Source organism: Poecilia mexicana, unplaced genomic scaffold, assembly GCF_051168715.1.
Source record: "Poecilia mexicana isolate PSO_F unplaced genomic scaffold, ASM5116871v1 scaffold_6, whole genome shotgun sequence".
Classification (NCBI taxonomy): Eukaryota; Metazoa; Chordata; class Actinopteri; order Cyprinodontiformes; family Poeciliidae; genus Poecilia; species Poecilia mexicana.
Genome location: NW_028263375.1, coordinates 5,244,684 through 5,266,891, shown reverse-complemented (window position 1 = coordinate 5,266,891; position 22,208 = coordinate 5,244,684). Strand labels below are relative to the sequence as shown.

Below are 22,208 nucleotides of genomic sequence, written 5' to 3'. Positions count from 1 at the left end.
AAATCATTTTTAAGCAACGTCTTTCCTTGTAAAGCAATTGTTTGGACGTTATAATTTTCCAGAGTTGTAATCTTATGGTCTTCCACTGAAGCTAACTTTAGCCTCACTTAACCCCGTTGCACAATCTGTGTGTGAAAGCAGACGAATGGACTTTTGTGGAAGTTATAGATTCTTGGTGTTATAAAGACCCTTAAACAAAAAACTCATAAGAACTCAGAAATTAGAAACAACACGTCATAAAGGATTTTCCCTGTTATTTTAACGGAATGACACACAGTTTATTTTTATTATTTTATTGATTTATGATGCCTTTTTTATGGTCTTCTGTTGATAACATCCACATTTCTGAATTTCCTGCTAAGATAAGTGATTTATATTTTCTATGGTGTGTAATCATGCACAGAGGTTAACATGACGCTGCGAGAATTTAAAGCTCTATCAACCAGTGATTCTTTAGTCCAAACTCCTAACTTGATCTGGAACGAATGGCAGTTCAGTCCAGACCCGGTCCAAGTCTTATTTTAGAACCAGCAGCCATGTGGGAGGGACCTGACCACAGGCAGCAGAATCAGAATCAGTTTTATTGGCCCAGATTGAAGACACAGCAAGGAATTTGACTTTGATTTCAAGTCCTCACAGCGTACAGATAATATTTATAAATATAGAGGAAACAAAATAAAAGCTAAAGAAACAATTTAGAAATGTATTTCTTTGTTCACCCAATATTTATCCATTTTTAATGGCATGTTGTGTTAGTGCAAATAAGCTGAAGGTAAAATCCTAAACCAATGTGTCCAGGATGTGTGGAATCTGCTTAGATGTAATGAGACGAATTGTCAAAGCAAATTAAAACAGAGCGGAAGTCTGGGAAACATCTGCCTGTGAAAAGATCCTTTTACTAAAGATTTCTACCTGTCTTCAGGTATCTTTAACATTTACCTCTGGTTTTGGTATTACATGCCCTTTTTGCACTTTAACTCTAGTTCATGTATGTTCATTCAAATTCATAAAGAAAGGCTAGCTACTTGTTGAAGAGAAATAATTTTGTCAAGTTTATGTAAAAAGAGTACTTATTGCCCTTTACTGTTAAATATCAGAGTTACAAGTGTAAACATAAAGACCTTCAATCCTGTCTTAAAATCAGATTTGAACATTTGAAAATACGTTTGAAAAGCCCTGATCTAAATATGTTAGGCATCATTCCAAAATAGAAAAATACTATGTAGATCATAAACAAAAAGCAAAAAAGAGAAATTAAGAAACATTTTTTTTTTACAATTTGCACCTAGTTTAGTTGTCATTCCGCTCTGTTTTTGTAATTAAATAATATAACAGAAATGAAAACAATAATAAAATTACATAAAGGGCAGTATAAATAAAATATATTATTATTATTATTGATAATGATTACAATAATAATAATAATAGACTAAATGAAAGATATAACAATTTGATTTGCTGAGGGTTTTTTTTTTTTTTGTATCACTAAACATTAAAAGCGAGTTTGCCATGCACAATATGGCGGACGCGCTGACGCATTTTTCTCTTTGACATTGGGCGTCTGTCTTGTTTCCGACACCAAGCAAACGTAGCAGTTGTGCTGCGTCACGTTGGCAGAGACCAATCGGATTAAACTGAGCTAAAACATGCAGGAGAAGTCAGAGACGGGGCGAGGGGGTGAGACACAATTTACTAACAAAAAATAAAGTTTACAAGTTCGTAAACGACAGTTTATGCTTCATATAGGGACTATTTTCATTGTTGTTCGTAGTTTTAAATGACTGTTTGTAGAAGTTTGTCTCTTGCTTCGGTGATTTTTAGCTAACAACTGCTAACTCCCCCTCCATGGTTGCCGTTATGGTCTGGACCGATCGCTCTGTGTCAGTTTCAAGTTGCGCCTTCTCTCTCTACTGTTCTCTGCTCTCCTCCGGGCTCAACGGCCAGAGCTAACTAATTCATATCATCCTTGTTTTTATTCCCTCATAAAACGCTGACGTTCCCACGAAAATGGATTTATTCTTACCGCATCAGAGTGGATTTTAACCGCTGAAGGATTCGGAGGTAGGATGACATTCCTCCCGCCAGCCGGACTAACGCGGTGTGTTTTCCTTAGGTTGCCGTGGGATCAGTGGACTGCACCTTTTGCACGTTTGGCAAATTAAACGCGCTGGTGATTTTTAATGCAGCCACTAAGGATTTAACTGCATCCACTTGCAATAAATCTGACATGTCCTATTATCTACACTACACATGCACTTCTCCTTGCTTGTGCATTGCTCTGGTTATCTGCCAGCCACGGTTTTAATGGGACAGCCTGTGGAATGTGTTGCATGGTGACAGCAAGCGGTCTCATAATGAAACATGAAGTGTATGTCTTGTGTTTGCAAATAAGAAATGAGTAATGCAGGGGCAAGGTCATAAAGGCGTCAAAAACAATCTGGTTTTAGCAGAATTTGATATCTAAGGCTGTGCAATGTTTCGAAGTGTTTATCTTATTTGCATCAATAACAGTTACAGCATATGGACAGATGTCTGTAGTAACTATTAATAGGCATGTTTTCAAATGAGCTGCATGTCAGAACAATCTATTTCAAATGAAAGCATCAACGTAAATTTTACACAATGTCAAGATGAGATGGGTGAGGAAACCTTAGTTGTCTGCAGTGTTTTAAAACTTGGAATTATGTGCTGCTGTTTGTATCCTGATTTACTTTAAAACCTCTAAAGTGTTGTAAACGGAAATCAGAAAAATGGCTTAATTATGTTTTCTTGAAGTCTTCAGCAAATATTAGAGATCATTTTGTGTTTTGTGTAAATGATCTTCGGCAGCCCCTTTATTTAGCCTAAAGGTATTTTTTGTTGGAAAAAACATTTATAACAATGGGAAACTATTTGGGATAAAATTGTACTACTTGTGGGATTCGCTACAGATTTAGTCACATTCTTACTGTAGTTGAAGAGTGATTCTTGAGAATAGGGACAAAACAGGTCATATGGATAAAGTACAAAATTTTAATAAAATATACAACAAATATAATTCTTTCAAATATCTGACTAAACTAACCTGGGTCATGTTAGCACAACAATGTATATTTTCCTGGTGTTGGCTGACTAGATTTTTTTATTTTAAACATGGTAGTCGGTGGATGATGGCTGTAAAATCCCTTGTCCCGGAGCAGAACTCAATACATTATAATAGTTTAAAGCAATTACAGAAATACTAAAATTATATATTATGACAATTACGTATAAGTAGTCATATAAATAATTATAAAAGTATCAATACATTGAATTAAAAATAATTTTTTGATATTTTCCTACTCCGTTGAAATTTGTCCCTAGTTTCTGTCAACACCGTCAGACATGAAAAGAATGTAAAAAAAATCAGGCATTATTGGGGGGCACCAGAACTTCTGAGGACCCTATGACCACTTCCTTTCTCTTCCTTTGCTAGGAGGGCTAGTTAGCTCTGGTTAGCTTATGTTATTCTGTAGTTTTTTCTTCTGTTTTATTCCTAAGTTGCTTGTCACAACCATGATGTGTCAACTCCACAACTGACAATTTACAAAACTTTGATGAAATTTTGTGAAATAAAAGCTTAATTTTGGTAAAATGTAAAGATTTCATGGACCTGATTAGCTACAATATGGCCTCCTTCAGAATAACAGCATATAAATTGAGGTAGTTTGGCTTTTCGTCAACTCCATCAGAGTTTTTGTGATTCTTTCAGTGAAATTGTTGTCAAATCTCACTTAAATGTGCAATTAATTCATTTAAATGTATTTTACATAAATTGCATTACTTCACATGTATCAAGTTTTTATTTTTACTCACTAGTTTGTCACCACCTTCAGTTCTGTGTCAACTCCGTCAGATGGACTTTTTGCTGTTTTTGGTTTTAAATAATATTTCTTTTGTTTCTTGAGAAGCATTTGTCTGTAAAATGATTAAGAATATCACTAATAGGGTATTTTAAAAATCATTTTATATTTATTTTTATCAGATGGTGATGACAACGTTCTAGGTCAGGTCGATTAAAAATTTAATAAAAAAAAAATGTTGCAACTGGGAGCCTGCACCTTAGCATCTTTACATTTTCCTAAACATTATTTGTCATATTTGCATACATAAGGTTGAGAAATAACAAAAAAAATTATGGGAAAATTAAAACCCATTTTGTCCCTATTCTCAAGAATCACTGTAATTACTGTTTCTTTCCCTAATGGTTGTCACAGCTTCATTTGTAGCTCTCGTTTCTCTTCATCATATAATGTTTTCCTGTTATAATCCTTTTCAGCGGTATCCGTGTCCATAGTAACCACTTTATTGAATAATAATGAGAAAAACAAAATTAATTTATTGTCCCTTTCACCAATTCTTTGGGTTTTATTTGTAATCGTTTTGCTGCCTACTTCTTCTCTCTCACCTCCATCTTTTCCTTCTTCCTCTGAACGTGCTTCATGTCTTTCCAGTATAAATGTTTCTTTAATAAAGTAGCCAGTTTTTAGAAGCTCCTTAGTTCCTATGGAGGACTGGTCCTGCCATAATTAGCAGTAAAAACAGGTAAAGTTGTCACTTTATCTTTTACAGAATCAGAAAGAAAAAGAAAAGAGAATATGAGAAAAACAATAAAGAAATCTGTGAATAAACAGATAAGGAGAAAACATAAGGATAGAAAATGAAAAGATGAACTAATACAGGAGAAAATAAATCAACGTATGATTAAAAATGATAATAAAACAATTATTAAATAAATGACAAAATTATATAAAAATAAACAGAATGTAACAGCAAAACATTGTATTAAATACAGAATATGAAATGAGAAAATAATAAATGAAAAAGGTAACTAATAAAAAAATTAAAATAAAATGGGAAATTAAATATTGATAATATTAATATAATGCTGTTGAAAATGATAAATATTACTTTATATCACAGTGTATATTTAAGACAGGCTTAACATGTACCTTTTCTTGGATGTAATATTTACCACATTAATTACCATATAAATCCATTTATTTATTTCTGTCTTTGTTGCCAATTTTTGCAGGATCAGCCCTCCATACCTTTCCTCTTCACATTGCATCTATGTGTCTTCAGTAGCTTGAAATACCACATTTTTTACTGAATCTGCCTCACATTCTGTTTTCAACGCTGCTGAGAAATGATAAGCAACATTCGAGTTGCAGAACTAATACGCTAGCTAATATTTTCACAGTTAATTCTAGTTTTTGATCAGATATCAGTCTTGATTGATTTGAAAGTTTTTTCTTGTTCGACCGAGGTTCAGCAATAGTTGAAGACCAATAATGTTCTGGATATGTTTCTTTTATGATTAGTCTTAAGACAAAAACATGCAAGTGCAAATAAAACTCCAGTTCTTTTTGCATTCAATTCACTTTTATTCATTAGAATGGAAAATATGACATATTGGGAACAGATGGTTTAATTCTTAAACAGGAATGATCCTGTAATCTTCTGTGAAATTTGATTTTATGAAAGAAACTGCGGCATGTCGTTTCTCTGTGTTGTGTAAATCATTTGAATTGGGCCAAAATTGGTATCGGTTGCATAAAATAATTTAAACAGGAGAAACCTTTACGAAGGTTAAATAAGCCAGGTTAAATATGTAACCTATTCGAAGCAGTGAGTTTTTAAAATGGTGATTCAAAGATTTGCACAGCTATTCACCTGATTGAACAGGAAGTGTGTAAATGTTGCTCCTGAAGGATGCATGCCTTTGTTTTCCTGTTTGCAGCCTTGCAGGTTGACTTCATGCTGGACTCAATATTCCAAAAACAAATGGCTCCTTCCAGACCCAGATTTGGTCCATACATTATGTCACAGCAACAAGAGTCATTCTGTGGTTCAACGAGGCGGAAAGTCCTGAGCCGACAGCATTTCTGTCGGACAAATACACTTATCCCTTCTCAGTTGAGTGAGGGTTTGTTTTACTGACCGACGGTATTGATTCTAATTTTTACTTACATTTCAGTGAGTTTTGGTTTGCAGCAGACGTAAAGATGGACGTCTCTGAAGGCAGATGGGTCTGCTGCTGTCTGTAGAGTGGGATCAGGATGGAGAGCGGCGAAGGAGGAGGATGTTTGCTTGTTGGTTGAGTCAGCAGCAGACAGAAAAGGAGGCGGCAGTGGCTTGGTTTTTATTAAATTCATTACTCATAATTACTGCTTGTGTCCATGTGTGGACATAATTCATAACACAGATTACACTCATTTCCCAGTTGGTCAACATTAAGTATAGTGAGGGTTCTGGGAACCGTTTTCTATCTGATTAGATTCTGATTTTTGTATCGATTCAGAATCAATTTTTGAGTCAAAACGATTATTCGCAATGACGCTAACCCTAACGATCTACTCCCGTCTGCTTTGGAAGACAGAACGACAAATGGAGGCATTAAAGTGTCCCTTTCATTTCTTTTTAAATATTAACCCATGCTAAGATGGAATCAGTCCCTCCAGGCACAGGGAGAGCGCCACCTTTCTGCAGACAGCCTCCTCTGTGTACGACCACTTGGCAGTTTCCATCCAGACCTTTTTAGCCCTTTGACAGTCTTTGTAGTTATTTAGTGAAGAATTGTATTTAAGCGTACATCATTCATCCAAAGTATTCAGGTGGTGTTTGAAGCGACATATTGTACAAATATATAAAACACGGCAACAAACTTCTGACCAATCACAGGACATGCCTCCTATTGGAGGGAACGTCGTACCTTGGCTGAGCTTTAGCTAGTCTCCACAGATCTGCGGTGTTTCCGAAAGCTCATGTCAAGCTCAGTTTTCCTGGGAATTTGGTAAAAAACAAAATGAGTCTAAATCCAACATTGATGGGTTGAATCTCTCACTTCATTTTTGTGGTTTTCTCTTAGTTGTGGTACTTTCCGGACATGAGTATGTTCCAGTACAGTCTCCATGGCAATGTCAGAACATCCCACCCTGTTGCAAAAGTTTTAAGTAGTTTTATGTTTGCATCTATTCTGAGTTGTAGTAAATCGTGATAAACGTGAATCTATTTTTGGAACGCCCTTAAAACCAAATGAAATGAAAGGCCTGCCTTGGTGTGTAGGTGTTGGAAGCAGCTTGCAGAGGACGAGCAGACCGTCTCAGAGGGGAGACGTTAGTTCCTTCCTTACTGTTCCTCCCCGTCGCCCCACACGGCTTCATGGATCTGGAAGTGGCTGCAACATGAAAAGCCCAGTTGAAAGGAAGTCGTCTGAAATCAGCTGCTGCTGTGTTTCCAGTAACAGCCGTCAGGTTTTCACCCACCAGGTCTGCGGCGGTTCCTCCTGCTGATGTGTAGCTAACGGTTCCTAGCCAGTCTGGACTGCTGTATGCCCTTAAAAGGAGAGCTGTGGGTAACAGCATGCTAATGGCACGTTGTTAACTGTGTGAGGTTAAAGTTCCTCAGCAGATGATTACTGGAAATAAAAATAAATTAAGGTGTAATTGCTCTGTTTGCTTTTAGCTGAGTAGTGTCCAGGAGGAGGTCACGGTGTTCCTCAGGGATGAGTCAGAGTGAAGGAGGACATCAGGATGCTGCTCAGGTTGCTCACTTTTCCTTAACGAGTTATAAGATGAGGATGTAAAAAGTAGAGCTGCGTCTAACGGTTATTACAGTAATCAATTAGTCTGACAATTCTGCATATTCATTTGGTCATTTTATCTTAAATGGAAAAAATAGATATTCTTTGCACAGTTTTGACTTAAAACTGATCTGAGGCTGCTGTTCATGTTTTAGAGTCTGTATTCTCCAGTTAATTAACCGATTACGACAATAATCATAATCAATCAATCATAAGCCCATGTGGAAAGATCCGGTTCTGTGTCCTGCTAGGACAATGAGAGTTAGTTGAATTCATCTGTTCTACCTGCAGCCAGTCAGGCAGTAACATGACGGCTGACGGTAAAGTGTGTGTGAGAGTTACTAGATGACCTCTGTTCATCTGGTTTAGACATTTTTTTTGTTTGTTTAGTTTTTTTCCCCTCTGGGCAGTGAATTAAAGACTTGGCAGTATGTTGCACCTTTGAGGTCAGAAGTGGGTCAGTATGACAGATGCATTCTTGAGCTCAGGCCAATGAGGTTGTTGACATGTTGGGAGTCTGCTGACCCTTGCAGCAGGTTTACTTTGCTGTCTGAACGGCAGAGTTTTATCTAAAACGTCTGAAGAAAACTTGAGCTTCTCATTTTCTGTTTGATGTGACGTTTGGTTCAAGTGTCCTCACCTACAAAGTGAGTGAGGTGGCAGTGAGCTGGTTAGAGTCTATTCAGAGGAAAAGGACTGAGTCAGTTATTCTATTGATTAATTGGATAAAAAGATGGCACATGATGCAGACTTTTCATTGCATCACTTTAACTAAAATGCAATAAAATCGCATTCCATTAGTGAATGCTTGATTATTAGTACCAAAGGATGAATATGGAGCTAAAGAAATACGTTTTGAGGATACTTCTGTACTGAATTTGAACCAGGTGAAGCTAAAACTGCCACTTGAGGAGTAGAACATATTTACATAAAAAGAACAGCTTTAAAAAAATGTTTTTATCTGAATTGCAAAATGTATAATTTTTTTGTGCAGCTTTGGTTTAGTTACTTCAGCTAGTGATTTATCAATTACTAAAATAGTTGACAGTTATTTTAATAATCGATTCACCATCATTAATCCAATTAATCGTTTCAGCCCTAAAGTATTTGTATAGATATTTTGTCTTATTTATTGCAGTAATGATAAAATTAATTTTGAGTTGAACTGAAAAGATTCGTGATTCCCGGCCGTTCTCCTCTTTCTGTCCTTCTTTCTGGACAAAAAAACCTTTAAATAAAGTGTTTAAAATTCATAACCGTCTCTTTTGCCATAAATTGGTTAATGCCTCTCAAACACAGTTACACTTCAAAGAATAAATGAAGACTAAACTCATAAAATAATTTGGATTTATATTCATGCATAAATATTTTAAAATGTTTTTTTATTGAAGAGCCAACAGAACAGATAAACATCACCAGTTAGAGTTTATTGTTATTGAAACATAAATTCACCTGTACCTGTAACTCTGCGTTGAAAGAATAAAAACGTGGGATGATGACCCTTCATTAGTCATAAGCTGTAATTTATTGGACTGTGTAATCTACACGCTCCTTTTTGACGTTCAGTAAACCTGTGAAAAGTCCAACCTGTTTAGAGGTCCAGTCAACAACCGAAGCATCTTATTACTGCAGGAGCTGCGCTAATCTGAGCAGCCAGGTGCTGCCTAGCAGCTCTGCAGCAGCATGATGAGTTTTAGAGTCTGTTGAAACCAATTTGTCCTCATTTCATGCCCGTTGAAAACATCCTGTGCTTTTCAGGCAGGATCTGCCGGTGCTGAGCCAAAGCAAGCCAGGCTTTTTCTCCCCGAAGACCACATCATATTTCACATTCTCTCTGCGCTTGTCTTTGGAGGAGCTTAAAGTCCTCGTTATCTGCCTATGTGAACAAGTCACAAATTCTTCTCTGGCAGTTCTGATGGAGAAACAAGCCCACTTATGGTTCTTTTCCAGAAAAAACAGTCAAAACCAAACTCTCTGGAGAGTTTTTCTTTCTGTTTTAATGTTGAGGGCTGAAGTCTGAATTACTGCTATCAGATCCAAGCGTTTTCTCACTGCAACTACCTGGGATTCTCATCAAGGCAGGTTTGGTAGTGCAGTCTGAAATGATGATCATCCTCCTACTAAATATAATGATCATCAAGGTGCTTAAGTCAAAGTGAACAAAAGTTTATCTGGTTTCTTCTTTATGTTGTAGTAATCTAAAGAACCAACAATATGCTTCTTGCTTCTTTCTGTTCTACTGGTTCCAACTGAGCTGCTTTGTATTTAGCATTTAGGAAAAAATAAACGTCAGTATTGGACCAAATTGTTATCGGCAGGTCAGGCTTTTTAAAGATGGATAATTAGCCAGAAAATTCGGTGCACCACTAGTCCACTGTATCGGGACCAATCAGAGGCTGGTTGGGTCACTGGGATGAGAGAAGAGAGAAAGTTATGTGTTTTACTTTATCGCTCCAATAAGGATAGAAAGAAAAACTGTAAATAAAGTAAAAATGTAGATGATTTTGGCATCTTGTTACATTTCTAATGGAAACAATCCCCATCTAAATGTTACAGTAAAATACAGGGATTACTCTGAGACTGGACTTCTGTGAGTTTCCTGTTAACCCGACCTCTCTAACCCATCCTTTATGTTTATTTACTGAAACATGAATTCAAGCCAAGCAAGTTTTCATCAAGTGTTTAAACATGATCTGTTCTCCACCTGTCGGGTATGATCTGACTCCCGCCTGCAGCTTGTAATAAGTGACGGGGATTAAAGCATAGTTTAGAGGAATCTACTTTCATTCGTTCTTCAGTAAATCTTATCAGCCGCTCTGCAGTGTTGGGTTACCTTCCTACTGCAGTCGCTCTGCTCTCACACCGACCGGCCGGCCGGCCTCCCTCTGCTCAGCCGTCTAGGAAAGAGGAAGATGATTCATCAAAGTCAAGCAAGGAAGGTCACACTTGCTTTTTATACACTACTGATGCGTGACATATTTTAATATATTACTTGATTCTTTAAACATGTAGATAGAAATAAAATCTGAGTTTTGCTGCAGTTTTTTCAGCTGACTCATCGTTTATGAGGTTTTCAAGAATTTTGTGACCAAGTTCAGATGTCCTGTAATCAGATCTCTGGACCTGTTTGGTCCCAGCAGGATCTAGAGAAACTCATCCGTGTGTATGAATAGCATCAGAATACATTAAAGACCTGTTGTTGTTACCTTCCAGACCCCTCTGGTCTTCTGGTTCTGGTCTGCTCTGCATTCCCAGAACCAAACACAGAGAAGCAGCATTCAGTTTTTAATCCTGTAATCTGGGACAAACGTCGGGAAAACTCGAGACTAAAAACCCATTTTTTAGTTTTCTGATTCCTGCGGTACTTTGACAGACTGTCTATTCATAACACGAACTGGAACATCATTATTTCAGGTCTGTAAATCCAGCTTTTTTTCCCCTTTCCTTTATTTTGTTACTGCAATGTTTCTTTTGCTCTGTTTTCATAATCTTTTTGATAATCTCTCTGTTTAATAAACTCTTTGAATTGTCTTGTTGCTGAAATGTGTTAAATCTGCCTTCCCTGGTGCGGTGCGTTCACTGACTGACTTTCCAGCCGGTTAAGGCAAATTAAGCTGAAAATAGTTTGTTTCTGCCACTAATCGATCTTTGCTGCATGTACCGAACTGATATTTATTCATAAACTCTGCTCTGGGACCACCTTCCTCTGAGGCTCAGCGTCAGCTTTAACACCCGTTCCAGATCAGCCCTTACATAACACACAGCGAAGCAGAGCAGGTCCACATTCCTGCTGGAAGGTCTCTTCTTAAAGGGACTAATGAGACATTTTGAGCTCTATAAGTAACGACAGCTGGGATTTTATTTCGATTTTTAGCAGAAGTTCAGATATATCAGGAGAAAACAATAGCATAAACAGTGTTTTACTTATTGATTTGCATTTGTTTTTTCTTTCCTGAAAATACCATAAATATTTTCTTCTTCCTGATTTCTGCAGTTGTTTAACAGGCTGTAAGCAGCCAGATGTGGTGGATTTTTAAACCTTGGTTAAAAGGTCAGTAAAGCAGTCAGAAGACCAGCGCTTCACTTGTCTGCACACACATGCTGCTTGTTTACCATCAGATCTTCTCACAGCCGCGCCCTTTCTCTGAGATTACAGAGAACAGGTGTTCATGTGACAGGATTAGACCTTGTGATGGTTTGCTGCTGCATGTCCCAGCAAGGCTTTGCAAAGTAGCCTGAATGCACTTTGACCTAATCAGATTATATTGGATCCTAAAATTGTTTCATATGACAAATCTGAAGAGAAAATGTCCCAGAATGTTTCACTTATTTAAACGACATTCAAATCGGATATACATAAACTACTTTAGCTGTTTTTACTTCATTTATCTAGGACTACTCCTTTTTAAATCAAAATCTTAATAAAACTAACACATAGTTACTTATATCTAATGTTTCCTTATCATGTTTGTAAACAGTCATGAGCTGTGGCAGGTTAAAGGTGAATTATCACAACTTCTAATGTTGACTTATAGCCACATAATATCTCAGTTAATTCAATAAAAAATAAACAGCAGAGTCATTTAAAGCTCTCTGAGTTGCCTTGTTGCTAAAGGTTTAATTCCAAACCTGTAGTGTTGTTGGTGTATTGATGCAGTCATTAGTTGTGCTGTAGTTTTACCAAGTCATGCCAGAAGTGAAGCATTCAGTGGGTGAGGCTTGTGTGTCTAACATGCAGCTGACTGGTGAGCTTTTCTGTTTTACTGTCTTAAAATGAGGAACTGAAGGGGATTTTCTGGAACACCCAGCATTGTCATGTCTTTGAAGGGGGGCCTGTCTTAGATGATAAGACGGAGATGAAGCACGTGGAATTCACATGTCCTGCTGTGTTTTTTTATTTACCTTGGTATTTTCTCATTTAAAGCTTTTCGCTTCGTCACCTTGAACTGCCTTGAATCAGTGTTATTTAGTCAATGCTTCAAGTAAACCTCAATTATGGTAGCATTTTTTATTTAACTAACCCAACTCTGCACATTCCTCCTAACTGGAGCATGCAGTTGCTGTTTGTGTTGAAATGTTGCTTTTACAGTGCAGTATTTTATTCATATTCTGTTTTTTTTATAAATATTTTTTATATTCTATCTTTGTTTGAGTCTATTGCTGCTGTTGCCTGTCACTTTGTTAATGTTGCACTGAAATTTCTCCGTTGTGGAACATAAATGATATTTCTGTTTTAAAGCTTTTTGAGCTTCTAAATTAGCAAAAGAAATGAACTCATAAAATAAAACTGTGTTCATGTTAATTCAGATGAAAGGTTTTTGGCCAGGTCATGTGCTTCTCTTATTTGGGAGACGTTGGGACACCACATGTGTGGAGGAAGGTTATTTTTAGATAAATCTCTTCATTCTTTTGGTTAAATTAACACAAAACAGAAATATTTCAGTTGAACTGGTCAATGAACCATTTTCTCTTTGTCTCTTATTCTTTTCACCTTACCTCATCCTAGCACATGTATTAATCATACATGGGCTATGACTAATACTTGGAGACTTGTTTGTTTTTGTTTTATAATCTCAGTTTACACATCCTTTTCTCTGATGAATGGATCCAAAGCATAGCAAAATTCAAATGAACGTCAGATAAGAAAATATTAAAGAAACTCTGGAGGGTTTTATTAAGTGCTGTGAGGGTTTGTTCTGTTAGGATTCAGTGTTCATGGCTGTATTGCATGTGGTAGATGTAGAAGAAGAGACGTTTTAGAAAGTTCCTAATGTGAATTCGCTGCTGCAAGTTCTGGCAGGAAGCCTGTTAATCAGGATTGACATTCATGAGCGATTGGAGCGAGTGGAGTTGAAGCTTTAACTGAGAAGAATTTCAATAGAAAGACTCTTTGTCATCTGCATGCTTGTCCCTCTGGGGCCTGTCTTCAGGAAGCTGGTCCATGTTAAATACGCTGACATGCTCAGCAGGGGCTTGATGCAGCTCGTTAGACATGGAGATGAAACGGAGCCCGGTCCGAGTCTGGACCTGTTTCTTTTGGGTTGGACCGGATTGTCTTGGCAGCAGAAGTAAGTAGAAATGATCCAGTATTGATCTTGGAGCCCGTCTCCCCCTGCAGTGATGTTAGCCTTTTATATGAGGTATATTTTAAGAAGGTCAGCAGGAGTTTGAAGATCCCAAATGCAAACACAGGATTTTATTGGAGACACTGAGAGTCCAGTTTGATTTGCTTAGTTTTTCTACTTCAATGCATTTTAAATAGAAATAAAATTCTTTGTCTTACCTTTTTGTATTAAAATAACCATGTCTATGTTATGAAAAAATACAATCTAATGTGAAGGAACTGGCTTCGACCTGCATTGGCTTGCAAACATTTAGCCACCTCTCCAGCTGTTCCTCATCTTTGCCAGAACACTCAATGGATTTATTAAGATTTATTGTATCAATATAAAACTCTGGGCCGATATCCGATTTTAACATTGCTGCTACAGGCGATGTTTACCAAACAAACACCACATGATATCCCATTCTGAAACACTTTTTCCTTTAATGGTTTATTTTTGTGTTGTATTTGTTTCGGCCTCTTAGCCAGGACTCCCTTTAAAGAGAGTCCTGGCAGATTGCAGTTTTCTGGCCGATTACTGATCTTTTAAAAAGCTTAACCTGCCAATTCTAATTTTGACCAGTACCAATTTTTATGAAATGTTGCTAAATATAGCAAGAAGGTTGTTGAGTTGGCAACAGTGGTTCAATTATTAATTGTAAATATGCAGACATAATTGGTGGGCTGGTCTGTCAGTCAAACCTTTCTCACTGGAGAGCCAAAGAGGACAGTTGTTGATTGTTGGACCTTTGACAGGCTAGATAAGATCGGTGGATAAGATTCACTTTTGAAAAAAAAAACCTTAAGCTTAACTTTCTTTGTTTCATTTGCATTAGTCAGACAGAAAGATGAAAACGTATAACACATGTACCGGATGCTTCTTGCACTTTCTGAGCTTCGGTTCCCAGAGGAACCAAATGAACTGATTCATTCGACTGAAAACATGTTTTCATAGTGCTGAGCATTAATATGTCAGTTTCTGAAACGACTCAAACAGTGGAGGCCTCAGGGCTGCACAGGCTTCCAGGCTGATCGGAGGGAGTCTCAGTTTTTGAAGTGCTGAGCTGTGAGCTGCAGTGATTCAAAGGCCAGATGGTCCAGAGACGCTTCTGCCAGAAGCCAACTTCATTTCTGCCAAATGTTTGTACTCAGCTTGAAGTCAAAAGACAAAGTCTGGTGTCCAGAGTGTCAGAGAAGCTGTCCTCCATGTTTTAGTTCTTTCTCTGGTTCTCAATCAAATCCTGGTTCTTTGTATCACTAAGCTGCACACAATAATTTCATTTAGTCTTATTTTCAAATTTGTTGATATTTATTGATATTCTTGTGGAATAAACAGTAGCAGAATAAATGATAGAAATAATTTTTTTACATGATTAATAGACATTTTTAAGACGACGTTTATGCAAAATTGGCGTGTTTCCATGAAGCTGAATTCATTTTGTAATTTCAATTTGTGCAGTTTTATGGTCAATGGAAATGTTGCTGGTGATACTGATGCAGATTATTAGTTATTGGCCATAAATCAATGCTGGTGGTCCTGATTGTTACATTGATGCATCCCTATTTGAATTAACTGGAAGGTAAAATAACAGAATTATCATTTTTGTTTAGATAATTGATTTGTTTTATAATCATAGACGGTGAATGATCTAGTCCAGACGTGTTTGTCTCACTTGGTGTAAGCTTAATCCCTCTGTTGACTTTAGGTGTGTGAGACTTTAACTCCGTTTACATACAATGTTTTTCTTTGGGTTGATGATTCATCTTAAGGCTTGAAAATTAAGCATGGCCCAAATTTCTGGTGAAGAAACAAAAGTGTGATATGTGTAGCATTTTACAGTAACAACCTAAAATCTGCCATATGGTTTGTTTTAACTGAGCCACGCAGAACGACCCGCCAGCCACAGGAAGTGAGAGTTATTAACGACGCTGATGTTTTTACAGCCTACTTGCTGTCCAGGCCACACCTGTTGGTACATTGCTCTGTAATTGGTGTTATGGTGCTACCGTAATTCTCAGCCTCCATCATGATGAGTGGGTTCTTAAGGTGCTCATTAACTAGCAGGATCAGAGCCAAGAACGATGCCAGCCCATGTTAACTGGTAGTTTGGTTTTAAATCTAGCAGTGTGGGAATATTCTCTGTCTATACCAGGGGTGTCAAACTCCAGTCCTCAAGGGCCGCTGTCCTGCAACTTTTAGATGTGCCTCTGCTGCACCACACCTGAAAAGAATAATTAGGTCATTAGCAAGGCTCTGGAGAACTTATCTACACAAGGAGGAGGTAATTAAGCCATTTCATTCCACTGTTTTTTACCTGTGGCACATCTAAACACTGCAGGACAGCGGCCCTTGAGGACTGGAGTTTGACACCCCTGGATACCACTTCTTCCTGAGTGTCAGAGACAGAAACTGAGGTCAAAGTTGACAGGTAAAGCATCATTACTATGGACGGTATCGGCTGATGTTGGTCGCCTTCTAGAATATTGGTATCAGTCCGTTATGTATAAACTGGGCTGATGTGAACAACCAATGATTGTTCCATCTTTGTGTTTCAGGAAGAGTTTGGTCATATGACAGTTATACTGATTTGGCACAGGGCTCTAGAGTGTTTTACTGATGTAGGGCTCAAACGATTAATCGGATTAGTTTTATTAATCATGAGGAATCGATTGTTTAAAAAATAATTAACTAGTTTAGTTATCAAATCACAGTTCACTGATCCATACAGACAAAAAATCCATTTCCTGAAAGAACAACATAGTCAAAGCAGCAATTAAACCAAACAAAACTGAAGAAAAATGTAAACATTTTGCATTTAAAACATATTCTTATTTATTTTTAATGTGTTGATGTATTTCTAACTTTATATAAAAATGTTTTAGTGGCTAAATGAAATATGCATCATGTGCCATTTTTAAAAATCTAATTAATCAGTTAGTCATCATAATGATCAATTACTAAAATGATTATTCGTGCAGCTCTAAAATGAAGCAGAGAATCGGTGTAGGCAGTTTGTTTGCTTTTAGGTGGTCTGGGAAGTTTCTGGAAAAAAATGATATTGATAAATATTGGTCATGAGCCATAGAAGCAGTATTGAGTTTGGATATCATTATTGGTAATTATTATATTGGTTCATTACCGTCCCAGTGACTCGGTTCTAATAAGAAGGTCCAGATTTGAACTGTTCAGAACATTAATGTGACAATGCAAATGATCAATTAAATTTCTGCTGTAAAATTATTTTTTCATATAATTTAATGTAGTGTTTTGTTATTTCTTCTCAAACTTTTTAGGTTTGCAGCTTGCATCAGAATCAAGGGAAAGAAAGAAACAGCAGAAATCTGAAATAGAAGGAAAAATATGAACATCCTAAAAAAGTGAAAGAGCAGATCAGGTCAGAACGCAGTCATCTGTAAATATATTTGCATGGTAATATCTGCATAACATATCTGTTGCATGTCTGGTTTGTGCAGCTTGTGACTCAGAAGCTCCATGTGAAACGTGCAGCCTGGTGGCCTAATCTCCAGATCTATTTTTAGGTCTGTGGATGATGTAATTCAGCCAACAAAACTAGAGGCATTCTCTGTGTGTGTTTGCGTACAGAGGAGGGGGCTGCTGTGTGTGAAGGATGACATGGATGTCTGTAATTCCTGGGAGAATCTTTGGGATGTGTGAAATCCTGCCGTTTCCAGAGGGAAATCTGGATGTGACAAAAGAGATTTCTTCTTTTATTGGTGACGTTTTTTCAGGACAGAAAAGCTTGACGCTCCTCTGCTGTTGTACGTGTGCTCCCATCGCAGGAGGCTTTCATTTTTCAAATTACAGGTCACCTTTGTTGTGGTTAATGTCTGACTCAGGAGCCTGTCATTACAACAACCTGCCTGAGAAGCATCTCCAGGTCCTTCAGGGGCTCAGAATGAGCAACCAGCTCAACCAAATCATTCAAAAACATTTCTCCTCACCGCATCTTCAGATTTGTCAATGAAACCTTTTTTATAGAGTCTGTTTGTGCAGTCAAGTGTCACACAAAGTCCTTTCTGGTGGTTAAAAATAGGCAGACAGACATAAAACTCTTGGAGACAAACAATAAAAATGTTCTAAGGTGACAGGACAGAAAACCCTGAAATAAAATCAGTTAAAGCAACGAGGAATAAACAGAGGGAGGGAAGTCCATCAGCTCTTTTGTAATGGCTGCTTCCTGATGGTGCGTTGTTTTTACCTGGGAAATTCACTGTTCGATATTTTAGTCTTTGGTTTTTGGTAGGGCTGTTGTAAACGAATATTTTAGTAATCGAGTAATCTATCGATTATTCTTACGATTAATCGAGTAATCGGATAAAAAAAATTATAAAATGAAATATTGGTAAATCTGGCATAATACCGGTGTTACTATCAGATATCAATATCAGTCCAATTTTTCATATTTGAGCTTCCCTAACAGTTGCTTTTTTGTAGTTTAGAAAACTAACCTGTAACAATAATAGCTCACTTTCTAAGTTAACCAGAAGAAAAGTTATAGAAAAATCTGAAATTATATTGAATTTAATAACTAAGAGGCAGGCTCACAAATATGCTTATAAAAAATGTCTACAATCCAGCTTTTAGTTTATGTATTCATCTTCAGTGAGTTTAATAGATTAATTAAACTCACCTTGCCACCTAACCTGTCACGCTTTGGGTTTGAAAATACGGGAAATGCCGCCTGGAGTGGGAGGAGAGGGCGAATGAACGAACATGGGGTGGAGGGGAGGAAATAGACCAGCGGACTGACGAACCGTTAGACCGGGGGACGAACACGGGGGGAAGCAATACGGGATATTTACGACACCTTCATTGGTCACACTCAGAAACTCATCTACCAGCCATGTACGATGCGCTCCGCCACCCGTTTCTTCAGACCGGGATATGAAATTTATTGTGCGGTTCGTCGGTAAAGCTACATTTACACGGTAAGCATCAGCTACTCAGCCGCCCGCCCTGTTCAGGCTATCCGCTCACCTCAGCGCTCTTCCCGCCGTTCGCTTTCAACCAGCAGCCCCGGAGGAGAAATGCTGCCGTACTCCAGGCATTCCCCCAGTCATTTTAAGGATGCTTATTGGTTCCCCAAAAACGATAAAAAGTCGGGCATTATCATCAATCAATAAAATCTCCACGGGCCAATCTTGAAGATTGGACTTTATGCCGCTGAGACTTAGCTTTTGTCAACAACTCAGAGGCGGAAGTGAGAGCTCCGCGCAACGCAAATGAAGTCCCGGCCGGAACACGGTGCGCTAACTAATAAAACATTAATTAACGAAGCTTCGAGGCAGGTAAATTTTCCTCGAGGAATTTTAGTAATCGAGGTACTCGAATCATTCGAGGAATCGTTTCAGCCCTAGTTTTTGGACCTGATGGTGTGTAAAAGTTTAGGTCATTTTGTCGTTATTTGCTTCCTCCTCCCCTAATGGAAGCCTGTTTTTGTTTTTTTAAAAAAAACATTAATAAAAGGATTTTAAACAATAAACGAAGCATCAAGTTGAACCTTAGTGCATATATTTTCATTCTCATCCTTCATCTGACCTCTGTGCTCATCTGACCTCTGTGCTCATCTGACCTCTACTCATCTCTACCCGCCTTCTTTTCATCACCATTTGCTGCCAGGACTTCATGTGTTCATGAATTACCTCAACATGCTGGATGTTGCATCTCAAACTCACGAGGAGAGAACAGAGGATTAAATCGTAAAGATTATTTTCAGATCAGTATTTTGATAACTTATTTAAATCAGGTTGAAATCTGAAGTTTGTTTCTAGTTTCTAAGAGATTTAAAGTCAGTGGGTTTTCCTTTAAAAATAATTTAATGATTTTGTATCATCAGTGGTTTTGTTTTTTACATTTCTTTACTGGTTTTTACATCCTAACTAAAGAGTTGCATAAATTTTCTCCTCTTTTATCCACTTTTTCTAAAAATGAGCAGATATTCTGAATTTTTTTCATCCAAAGTCATGCTCATTTTAATCAGTACTGCTCTTGTCTTTGTTGTTTTTTTTTTCTTTTTGTTTTTGATTATCACTCATCACAGTTGTGGTAAAACGATGCAGTTTTTAAAAACCATTATGAACTTCAAACAAGCCGGACGAGTTTCTACATTTCTTCCCTGAGGGACTGAATGCAGAGCAGAGCTGCTGCTGGTTTTAAACAGACCATCATGACGTGGTTTCAGTCATCACTGCATCTGCTGCTGCTGTTTCCTCTTCCTTCATTCTCTCTACATTGTTGTTATGCTTTTGTTCTGGTTTGTCTGTGGAGTAAAGCTGACATTTAAATGCTGGTATTGATGCATTTTTCCTGTCAGACACTCAGACAGAAAATCCAACGAGACGTTCCAGATGTATCAGCAAAGCCACATGCCAGAGAACATGAATGATCTTGTCCCCGTGAGGAATAAAAAGTTAAAACATGAGAATTAACTGCAGCATGTTGCTGCACGTTTAAATGCTTCCGATGGGAAGGAACATTGTAAATGTAGTTTTCAGCCTTTTGCTTCTTGGATGTGTTTGTTTTTGGTGTTGAGCTGAAAATTTGGTGTTTAGATTCTGTTTGGAGTCATTTTGACTGGTCTGTGTGCTTCCTGTTGGCTTTCTGTAGCATCAGTGTCTAACATCTCATTTTAAAGTTCAGTCATCTTTAAATGAAATTTAAAATGGTGAGTTTTCTTGTAATTTTATCTTTTCCAGCTCATGAATTCAGATTAATGTCATATACACAGAAAAAATATTAAACCTAAACTCTTTGGACGGTTTAGGATGCTGCTAATCTGACAATGAGTTAAAACACAAGTTTCATGGTTGCAAGGTCTTAAAAATGTATGAAACTCTAACCCTAACCATAACTAAGCAAAGTAATAGTTTTAGTAAGTAATGGTGGACACTAAAGTGCTAATAACATTAGTTTTGCTAATGCTAAATGACTTTACCACCATGCTATCTGGCAGAAGCTAGTGCTAATGTGCTAAATTGATATCCTCCATGTGTCAATGACAAAACCTGTATTACAGCACATGTCACCTTAAATGGAGTCAAATTTATTTCTCACCTTCTTGTACAGTTTGCGCTCTGGAAGTGATTCTGTGGAACGACCTTTCACTCATGGTTTCAGTTTTATAGTTGAGTTTTGCTAACTTTTGCATCAGGAAGACTTAACCTGTTTACTGTAGTTCTGCAGTGATGCATTCTGGGTACTACAGAAAAAACTCTGTTACTCTAAAATATGAGGCTACTGGCTGCAGCAAACCCAACTTTTCTTAGCTCTTTTTTTAATCCTGTTTGTCTTCTCTCTGTCTTTCAGAATGAAGATGCTGGGGGCCGGGAGTTAAAGCCCTCCAACAGGGGGAAGCTGGTTCACAGCTGGGGCTGGGCCCCTGCCTCAGGTGGGGGTGAAGAGCCCTCACGGCCCCCCGCGGGTCTGGACCATGGGGGATGGCGGTGTTGGTGCAACTGGAGGAGATGGGGCCAATCAGTCCCATGTCCTGTTCGACAACTTTGTCCAGGCGACGACGTGTAAAGGCACCCTGAAGGCCTTCCAGGAGCTGTGTGAGCACCTGGAGGTGAAGCCCAGTGAGCACAGGATCTTCTATCACAAGCTCAAGTCCAAACTTAACTACTGGAAGGCGAAGGCGCTCTGGGTGAAGTTAGACAAGAGGGCCTGCCAGAAGGAGTACAAGAAGGGACGTGTCTGTGCCAACACAAAGGTGAGCTGAACCTCCGGAAACGTAATCGTTCCTGTAAAGCTGCAGCAGGACGTTCCTGAGGCAGAGACTTGTATCATTAGACACTCATGTTTACCAATCAGATCACAGACAGGGCAGCATGTTTCACTCAAACATTTGGTATTTGTCATATTTCAGAACATTAGCTTATGTTAAATGGGGATGTATTATGATAATTCAAACTTTGCACGTTTTTCTACTTGCATTTGGGTCTAAACTGTTTGTAAAAACAACTCAAGCTTTTAAGTAAAAAAAAAACCTACCTGGTTTTTGGCAATAGGCTAATGTTTGTTTGAAAAACCTCCCAAATGTTAAGTCCTGAGCTGAGCTCTGGCACACTACGTCATCTGGTTTTACTACTGTATCCTCTGTATAATGGCTGCTGGAAAAGACAAGTGTTGAGTTGTTTACTTACCAGCCAGAAACGACTTGCTGCATTCTTATTGGTTGTGCAGGAGGTTCCACTTCTGCTTCTCAAAGATGTGCAGTTGTATATTTGTGCATCTGTTTTCACTCATTTTCCCGTGTGAGTGTAAACGTTGCGTTAGGGGGCGTGGCCAACAGCAGCTTATCTGAATTTAAAGTGACAAAAGGCCCTAAAACAGCTGAAAATAGGCAGAACTGAGCAGCTTAAATCTCATTAAGAAAGCTTTTGTGAAAAAATGTAATGAACCTGTTTTGTGTAGCACATATCCTATCCTAACCTGTTCAGGGAAGTGTGAAAGGTCACCTTTAATAAATCACCAGCAATAAT

General features: G+C 37.9%; 1 protein-coding gene across 6 annotated transcripts in view; it reads left to right on the top strand.

The window, feature by feature from the left end:
* The first annotated feature begins 1,313 nt into the window (after positions 1-1,313).
* mical3a (microtubule associated monooxygenase, calponin and LIM domain containing 3a) overlaps positions 1,314-22,208 on the top strand; it is a 71,947-nt gene continuing 51,052 nt past the window's right edge. For 2 of the 6 annotated variants that reach the window (XM_088006116.1, XM_088006117.1), the window contains exons 1-2: positions 1,318-2,061; positions 21,034-21,436. In XM_088006116.1, coding sequence (XP_087862242.1) covers positions 21,158-21,436 — 279 coding nt within the window. In that variant the 5' untranslated portion in view covers positions 1,318-2,061; positions 21,034-21,157. Of the gene's footprint in view, positions 2,062-21,033; positions 21,437-22,208 lie in introns of all 6 variants that reach the window. The other 4 variants (XM_088006119.1, XM_088006115.1, XM_088006118.1 and 1 more) reach the window with 4 other exon arrangements.